General features: G+C 34.7%; 1 protein-coding gene across 2 annotated transcripts in view; it reads left to right on the top strand.

The window, feature by feature from the left end:
• Positions 1-154: 154 nt before the first annotated feature.
• Positions 155-9,828, top strand: part of LOC108969776 (eukaryotic translation initiation factor 2A) — a 14,169-nt gene continuing 4,495 nt past the window's right edge. For both annotated transcript variants that reach the window (XM_018934695.1, XM_018934696.1), the window contains exons 1-5: positions 155-244; positions 336-1,136; positions 7,325-7,495; positions 7,577-7,751; positions 8,784-9,055. In XM_018934695.1, the coding sequence (XP_018790240.1) occupies positions 199-244; positions 336-1,136; positions 7,325-7,495; positions 7,577-7,751; positions 8,784-9,055 (1,465 nt within the window). In that variant the 5' untranslated portion in view covers positions 155-198. The remainder of the gene's footprint in view (positions 245-335; positions 1,137-7,324; positions 7,496-7,576; positions 7,752-8,783; positions 9,056-9,828) is intronic.

Consider the following 9,828-nt stretch of genomic DNA (forward strand, 5'->3'; position numbering starts at 1 on the left):
GAGATATCCAGATATAAATTTAAATAGCTATTGTTATACATGCAATATCCCGTGACAATATTTAGCAATACAAATTTTCAGACATCAGCAATTGCTTGCCGAGACGCCCTGTTAAGGGCATATGTGTCCAAATTTGCTAATTTTATCGGAGTTGCTTGGCAACACTGTGTAAACATTTATTCAGGTTAGAATTTGGCAATGGCTTTGGACAGTGGTGCTTCTATTGTTTGCCCAACACTAGCAGGTAAGAAATTTCCAGATTTCATCGAATTTCCTCAATATATGTGATATTCACATCTGAATTATGACTGATTGATTTATTGATTTCAATTTAGTTCGTTCTAATGTTGGAGTGGAAGTATGGTCGTGCGAAAACTTGAGTTTGCAATATGCGTATAAACCAAATCTTCCAAAAGAAGACTGCAAAAATTGTCGATCTATATCGTTTAGTGCGGATGGTAGATATTTTGCTTATTCAAATGGAACTGAAATTAAAGTACTTAAAACCAATGATTGGGCGATTGAATGCACACTGCCACGTCCAAAAGCCTTCTACCTCAAATTTTCACCGCTTGGAAATTACTTAGCAACATGGGAATTATATACTGTTACCAAAGACAAACCAGAGGGTTCATGTAATATGTTCATATATGAACTTAGTTCTACTTTGGAGATGTTTGCTACTGTGCTGAAAAATCCTACCGATTGGGAACCGTCGTGGTCGTCTGACGAGTCACTTTTTGCTATTGTTATAGGTGGTGAAGCACTGTTTTATGAGATATCAGAAGATATAACGAGTTTTCTCCGCTATTCACGGAAAATTGGTGGTAACAGAGGAGCGGTGGTGTCATTGTCCCCAGGAGCTTGCCCACCTTATGTTGCGGTATATACACCCGGCCGTAAGGGAGGACCGTCAATGTGCAAGCTTTATAAATATCCTTCCCTTTTACCTAACCAAGCAATTGCTTGTAAAAGTTTTTTCCAAGCTGATCGTGTTGATTTACTTTGGAACAAACGTGGATCCGGGATTCTACTATTTACATCTACAGAAGTTGATAAAAGTGGGGCATCATATTACGGAAATCAAGCATTACATTTTATGGCGACCAAGGGGGATTCTTGCTCAGTACCTTTATGTAAGTAAAATATCATTACATGAGAATGAATATATTTATGAATATCTCTCATGTAATCAGTAAGGCAACGCTATTTATTCAACATTCATCATGAAACTCCTCTAGTATAGTTTTGTGACAAAGAGACTTAATATCGATGAATCTATAAAAACATATTTTAATTCGGAATTGGTTGTCAGAGGGGTGACAAATAACTACGGTGAAAAATGATTCATGTGGACGACCTTCGGTTCGAGCACATATTATTACTGTTCTCTACTTGCTTGCTCGAAACAGTACGTTTCATGGCCCTCCCGTTAGGTGATATCGACGACAACGCAAGTGACCCTTAGATAACCGTTAAAACAACAACAACTGTTGTCTACTCACTAGGAACTCAGACTGCCTTATATCATATGGCCTGGTAATAAGTACGTTATAATTACCGATTCAATAAATGTAACGGTAAAGCAAACATTGTTAACAAGGCTTTATTCCTGTTTTACCGTGCATTATTGCAGTGAAAGCTTAAAAATTTGGTAGTTTTTCCTTCGTCTATATTCATTGTTTTATATCGTTTGGTGAAGTGCTTCTGATAATTCAGCAGAAATACACTTTTACTTTTTCGAGTAAATTATGTATTTTTCACACTTGCAGGCACGAAGAAACGTGTTTGTCGCTTGCATTATAATCCCTATATCTCAGTTATCAACATTCATAGAATACATAGACAACCGTTGAAGTCATAGAACCAACATCGTGATACAGTGAGACAAACTTGAATAATAAAAAATGTGTATTTAACTTGCGTTTTTGGTTAAAATCACATTTTATTGATAATCTACATAAAATACAATACATGAACTATCTGAACGGTCGTCAGTCATCCGTACTATTTCGAGGCGCAACATCTAAACTGAGAAGAATTAAACAGGGGGTTACGCAGGGTGGTGTTATCTCCCCGTTACTGTTTAACTTCTACATCTCGAAACTCCCGCAACCACCAGAGGGGATTTCCATAACTTCGTACGCTGATGACTGTACGATATTGACGTCGGGCAATGGAAKCGATGGYATGTGYKSGAAGGTAAACAACTACCTCTCCGACCTTTCTCGTTTCCTCACTGCACGGAACCTGCAACTTTCCCCTACCAAATCCACAGCGACTATATTCACGAACTGGACGAAGGAGTATAGACTGGAACTTAATATTGCAGTCGATGGCGTCAAAATTCCGACTATCAATAATCCTAAAATTTTAGGTGTAACCTTCGATAGTCTATGCTCCTTCTCTCCACACACGACCGCGATTATCGCCAAAGTACAGAGCCGCAACCAAATCCTCAAGTGGCTAGCCGGCAGCACATGGGGAAAAGTCAAAGAAACGTTGTTTGTAACTTATAAGGCAATCGGCCGGCCGGTCCTTAACTATGCAGCACCCATATGGHCGCCTGGATGCAGTGGCACGCAGATGAGGAAACTACAGACCTGCCAGAATACAGCACTCCGGACCACGACGGGATGCCTCTTGATGTCTCCCATCGAACACCTACATAGCGAGACGCATATGCGCCCAGTTAAGAAGCATAATGAACTCCTCTCCAAGCAGTTCCTACTGGGATGTTTTCGTAGAAATCATCCTTGCAGTCATCTGCTTGGAGCGGAACCGCCTCCTAGGAGCATCAAGAGGTCATTCCTTGATCACGTCGACATCGAACAATACGCCTCGTACGCTACAGACTTCCGACAGGCACTGACTGCCATTCACAGTGGAGCCATCAACACCTTCACCGACTCCCTCCCCATGAATGGCGTACTTGGAGTCAAATCACCACCCATAGCAGACGAAGAGCTCGAGTTGCCGCGAGAAACGCGAGTGACCCTTTCGCAACTTCGTTCTGGATATTGTAGCAGGTTAAACTCCTACCTATCCAGAATAGACCCTGACATACCCAACGTATGTATGTCCTGCTGGCAACGAGTCTCCGCATGACACTGACCACCTCTTTGTATGCCCAACCAACCCCACCCATCTAACACCCTTTTCGCTTTGGTCCGACCCCGTCGAAACAGCCCGTTTCCTTGGCCTCCCGTTAGATGACATCGACGACAACACTGATAACCCTCACCATCCCAACGGGGACTGATAACCCTTAAAACAAAAACGACCGATTTCTCGGTTTTTCTGTTTTCCGATTTTTCTTAAAGGGCGGGCAGAATAAAAAAAACCTAAACCTCGTATGAAATTGAGGCAAAGTTTATTATCTTTGACATTAAATTATCTTCTATTTAAACTAAAAAATCTCAGAAAAGTTAAATTTGAGCATATGTTTAAATGACATAAAGTAGCATTTTTTTTAGTCAAACAACACTTTTTTCAAATTTTTAGAAATTTTAGATTTTTAGACTTTTTTTTGGAATTTTCATAGTTTCACTTGAACATACGTTTTTAATATATATGAATATCTTTAAATTTTTTGTTTCCCATAAAAATTGCGGCCTGCATACTGCCCGCCGTCCGACAAATGCACCCGCGAAATTCGGGCAATTACTTCTCTAAGGCAGAATACCAAAGAATTCGTATCCAAAAAATTTTCGGGTGATGTTAAAATATATAACTATAAACCCTAGATATTTCGCTTTGATCAACGATTTCTTTGTCTCCCAAAAAACAGCAGGTTCTTCCTTAAATATCCGCATTTTTTCCAAAACTCAATATTTAAGAATTTTCGTGTTTTATACTTACAGAAATAAAGTTACATCAATTGGTAACAATAAAATAACTTGATTTCTTAACTTACATTTCAAATCTGTGTGCGACTATCTTCCGGATTTGTTTCTGACAGCAAAACCGATAAAATTGATTTCTCTGACACCCAAAACCCAAACTCTGTTTCGAATATCAAACCAATAATATCTACCTACTGCTTTTTTTGATCGGTTTCAATTCTGATTCCTACAACTATCAGACTCCACAACACCCCTGATTATTTCGGTCAAATATGTATATATTTATTTAGTTCTCCAAAAAAATTTTGATTTCAAAAATGTTTCTGCTATTTTTTGCGATTGACTTAAATACCTTCGCTTCAAATTTGGCAAGATTCACATACAAACTTTGGGTTTTAAAGTCACTTATGTGCAATAAAGTGCAAAAGTTAATTAGAATTTATGGAGTCTCTAATTTCACGGTTTCTATATTGGGTTGTCAAAAAAGTCTTGCGGTATTTTCGCTAATTGGCACTGAGAGCGCGTAGTTCTAGTTTTATTCGTCGCATCGGGTCATGTTATACTTTTTTGGAAAGCACATTTCACGTGCTAACACGTGTTTGATTGATTGTCGTTTTATTTAAGCCGTTCGTGAGTTATAGCGTCGCAAACATGGAGCAAAATAAAGAGAAAATACGGCATATTTAACAGTACTACTACGATAAAGCCGCCAATAAAATTTGTGCAGTTTATGGACCCGATAGAATTTCCATTTCCACCGCACAACGATGGTTTCAACGCTTCTTTCTGGTGTAGAGGTGGTCGAAGATGCGCGACGCTCCGGAAGGCCTGTCGTCGAAAATTGTGATAAAATCGCTGAATTGATCGGAAGAGGCCGGAATAGTAGCAGCCGCAGCATCTGTCAAGAGCTGGGCATGTCATCAAAAAAAATGTTATGAACAATTGAACATTCAATAAAAATACCGCAAGACTTTTTTGAGTTCCAAAAAGAAAAAGTATTAACAAATATAATCATCAAATAATTTTTATTTTAAAAAATTGTAAGCAAAACATTTGGAGCCAGCTAATTATCTGGAATGCATAATTAACTAAATAATAATTTTTTGTATTTCGTAGTACTGTTAGTATGGCGATTGGTTCAATGATGTCAAGGTTGTCGTAACCTTTTATTGTATGAACGTTGTTGAACATACATACATATGTATGCTATGCAAAAATATATATTTTTGTGGAAAAGAAATAGATATACACACCTGCTCAAAATAATAGTTACACAATACTTTTTCAAGTAAAGCTCATGAATAAAAAGTTATATTTAAATTTTTAAGAAAAACGCAAACGTACTTATATTTTTCAAATATTTACAAGCTTCTTTAAATAAACTTTATTTAAAAAAAAAGCAAACCAAACAAATGTAGATCCAAAACATTTCATAGCTAAAATAAACTTGCTCAAAAAATATGTACACTTTTAATAAGACAATTATTTTGGGAAAATAAATTATGATAAAACAGTTGTATATTTAGCATTACTCAGTTAATAGCCAGTATATTCACCAATATTCTGTATTACTTTATTTATTCGTTTGGCCATACTACTGATTAAAGTCTGACAGTTTTCTTTAGGTATCTCTTACCAAGTTTTTTGTATGCACTCCCTTAACTGGTCTTTGTTAGATATATATTTTTTTAACCAGTTTGGAGGTATGTTTTGGGTCATTATCTTGATTATATACCCAACGTAATGGGAAGTTTTCTTCAGCATAGGGTATCATGACATTTTCAAGTATTTCCTTGTACTCCGACGCTGTCATTTTGTTAGTTGCCGGTATGGTATGTAGGATGTACTCCATACCAAGAAAAACTTTACCACACCATGACGTTTCCACATCCATGCTTTACATTTTTTTTTTTTTTTGTGAATAGAACGTGAAACTCTTTTCCTTATGGACGACGCACATTTCTCTCAATCGTTTCCAAACAAATTTACTTTCGTTTCATCGCTCCATAAAATGTTTCTCCACTTTTTTGTTCCCTCAGGTCCAATCTAAATGACTTCTTGCAAAATTTAACCTCATCTCTAAATTTTTTGGTCGCATTAATGGAACTTTCTGGCTATACGTCCTGGTGGCTTGGCCTTTTGCGAACTGTTTGGGCACTTACTACATTTCCAATTTATCACCTTCCACGACTTGAATGGGTCCTTTTTTTTCAAATAGTTACAATGTGGTGATCAAGAACTGTACTCGTTTTTTGTGGCCTTCCACGAGTTTCCCTACTAGATTTTCGCTCTAAAGCATTTTTAACAAARTTATGAGACCTTTCCATTAATTTCCCAATTTCCCGAAACGATTTTCCTTGCTTTCTGAGGTTTGAAACAAGCCGGGCTCCTTCAACATTGCAATGTGGCTTCCGACCCATTTGATTAAAAAATAATTTAATTTATCTGCAGCATTTTGAGCTTTATTGAAAGAAAACTTACCAATTCAGATAAAAAAAACTTGAAAAAACTGGATAAAATTAATTTTGTTTTCGCAAAAAGCTAAGTTCACTTATGTGTAACTATTATATTGAGCCATTTTTTTCTGAGAATTCACGCAAAAACTGACACACACATTAATTCGGGGAATCACATGTTTCATTCTCTTAGAAAGGGCGATGCCATATTATCTTAATTAAACTTACAGCATAACCATACAGCCCATAAACAGTTTTTTTATACTGTTGAAAGTACTAAGTTTTATCGTGTAACTATTATTTTGAGCAGGTGTGTATGTATATAACAAAAGAACATCGAATTTCACCGCTAGCAAGTCGGAACACCTATTAGAACTAGTGGAAATACGAATCGGATTCCACTTTTTTTCACAAAAAATAATTTCTTATTATTCTTTTGGCTAATAACTGAAAATTCAAAACAAAAATCAGCTGTTACTTAAGCACTGCCTAAGTCTCCCATTTTAAATACTTACGTATGAACTGTAAAACACTATTTTCCTGTTCTATCTTAAGCACAACTTAAGTATGGACTGTGAAACCGGGCATTAAAGGATTGTTTTCATGGAAAAAATCAATATTTTTTAGAGCAAAATGCAATGTTGAAGATTTAATTGCTTGATGCAAAATACCACTATTATATACATACATTTGAAAAGAAACATGATTTGGGCAGGATTTAAAATGAGCTCTTTACATTGGATATCTTTTTTTTGCAAAAATAATTAACTTGAAAATATAATGGACACTAATGAGATGTCTGATGATCTTAGGCTTTACGAACGGAAATAAATGCTTTGTAAGACAAGTTGCCGACAGAAATTTTTGAACACGATAAGGTAAAAATAGTAAGGTATAATTTAGTAAAACAAATCTCAAATGATCGAATTTACTTCTACACATTCTAACTAAATGACATTTTGCGAAAATTAAGCGAATGGAAATAACGTATTATTTTTATTATGACTTTTCTTTATATTACAGCAAAAGAAGGACCTGTTCATTGCGTTAAATGGAGCCCAAAGGCAACTGAATTCGTTGTGGTTTACGGATTTATGCCATCTAAGGCAGCACTTTACAACTTGAAATGTGATGTTATTTTCGATTTCGGAGAGGGTCCACGAAATTGTGCTTATTTTAATTCATTCGGAAATCATATCCTTTTCAAAAATATTTTATATAACTTGTTTTTGTGATTTAATCTTTAAATATTAGATTTTCTTAACTACTTCGCACTTCTAGCTTTAGCAGGTTTTGGTAATTTGCCTGGAAACGTTGAAATATGGGATACTAAGAAAAGAGAAATCGTTACAAATATAAAATGTCCTGATACAACATACTTTGAATGGAACCCTAATGGAATGTACTTTGCTACAGCAACAACAGCTCCAAGACTACGGATAGGCAACGGGTACGTAAACCAGATCTCTTCCGTTCTACTCTCAATTTTTAATGTACATACTATACATCTATTTATTATTTTTGATTGCTTGCAATCGGAAAATTGATTGAAGTTATTTTTACGCATCATTTATCAGGCATAAAAGATGCACTACAAAGTACTAACAATTTTTCTATTGGTTTTTTTATAAAAATTATAATAATAATTTTTTTTTTTTTTTTGTAAGATATTCTGATTTTATTTTTTTGTCCTCCGAATTTTTGGAATATGTATTTTAGCTTTGTTTTTGTAATATTTATGAATTGGTTTTTCCAATATTTTTACTGCGTCCAATAGCCCATAACATCAAGTAAATAATTAAAACATATTTTAGTTAAATTTAAATCAAATTCATATTCATTTTAGAACGGAAAATTAGTACCATTGTTGATTCTATACAATAAATTGTCCGTAACTGTATGTAATCTTCCTCATACAATCGGGATTACAATTAATTCATTAAAAAATTATTGAATTAACATTTTAATTTTTTTGTGTTGATTGAGAAAAATATATCGTCACCTGAAATGCAACATTTTCGGAAATTTATAGTGGCATGAATGAAACACGAAATAAAATGGAACATGAGTGAAACAAAATTTTAATATTGGTTAAAACTGGTTTATATCTGACCGCAGAACCTGAAAATGTTGAACATAGGTAATATTATTTATGTATTATGAAGTAGTGAAGCGTAATCAATAAGACACTCAATTTCGAATTTTTTGATGATACGTTATTTTGCATTTCAGGTGACGATATATATAATACATATTTAATCATATAATGAAGTTAAAAATAAAATATCATGTTTTTCGATTTGACCAAGAGCTCTCTCAGATTCATCTAGTCGGCCAACTTACAAATTCAAACGATTTAAATTCTATCAATTGTCTCACTAAATAAATACATACATCAGAAACAGTAAATTATTTTGCCTACAAACTAACTTCCTTAAAAAATTTGAATAGTCTTTTCTTTATAAATTGACTTTACTTTTAGGTTTAAGGTTTATCACTATTCAGGATCATTAGTGCATGAAACTATATGGCCACAAGGACAAGAGCTTTTGGGAATTGAATGGCAAAAATATCCCGAAAATCAATTTGCGGAACCGGTGATAACTAAAATAAAACCCGAAGGAATTAAATCGAGTTTACCAGTAGCAAGTAAAAAAGCATACACTCCTCCTCATCTTCGAATGATCAAAGAGGGAAAAAACCCAGAGCAATTTATGCCGCGTTCACAAGTTAAAGTTAATTCAACACAAGCAGGTAATTTTCATATCACTTAATGATTTTTTCTAAACAACCAAGAGAAGGCAGAAATACAGAATAAACAGTACGAAATCTCTTCATTAACTAATTTTATGTATTGATGTAGCAATACCTTGAGGTGGATAATGTTTGTTAATTATATGGGATCTAGGCCGACTGTTTACCATTATCCATTTTAATTAAAAAGAAGCATCGTTATTAGAAAAACACACTCCCTCAATTTCATTAAGATAACGCACATCCGATATATGTGGTATCAACTGGAAGTTCGAGAATCTTTCAATTAGGTAATATATGGGGGCTAAAGAAATTATTAATCTAATTCAATCCATTTTTGATATACTATTATTAGAAAGAATTGGTACATAGGAATGCCAAGGTATATACCAAATTTGGTCAATAACAGTCGAGTAGGTCCTGAGATATACAGCTATGGACAGAGATTTAGCGCACTTGCATTCATAATTAGAAGTATTACCGTCACTATTAAGAGAGCGATATTTTCATGAATTTGTTATTAGTATATCGATACTGCTTCTGTCGCCTCTTTAAATGCGTGGAAAATAACCGTTATCATTTCCCCTCAGATACCGTTAATTTGTTTTTGTTAAATTTCGTCAAAAATTCGTTGGACAATGATTTAGCGCAGTTAAAGTTTTTGGTCATTAGTTGTGTTTGGTCCAACAAAGAATTAATCTCAGTTGTAAACTTGTTTCAATAGTTTTAGATAGATAGATAGATAAATAATTGAGGAATGCACTGCGACCTTA

Source organism: Bactrocera latifrons, unplaced genomic scaffold, assembly GCF_001853355.1.
Source record: "Bactrocera latifrons isolate USDA-ARS-PBARC rearing strain unplaced genomic scaffold, ASM185335v1 scaffold_265, whole genome shotgun sequence".
Lineage (NCBI taxonomy): Eukaryota > Metazoa > Arthropoda > Insecta > Diptera > Tephritidae > Bactrocera > Bactrocera latifrons.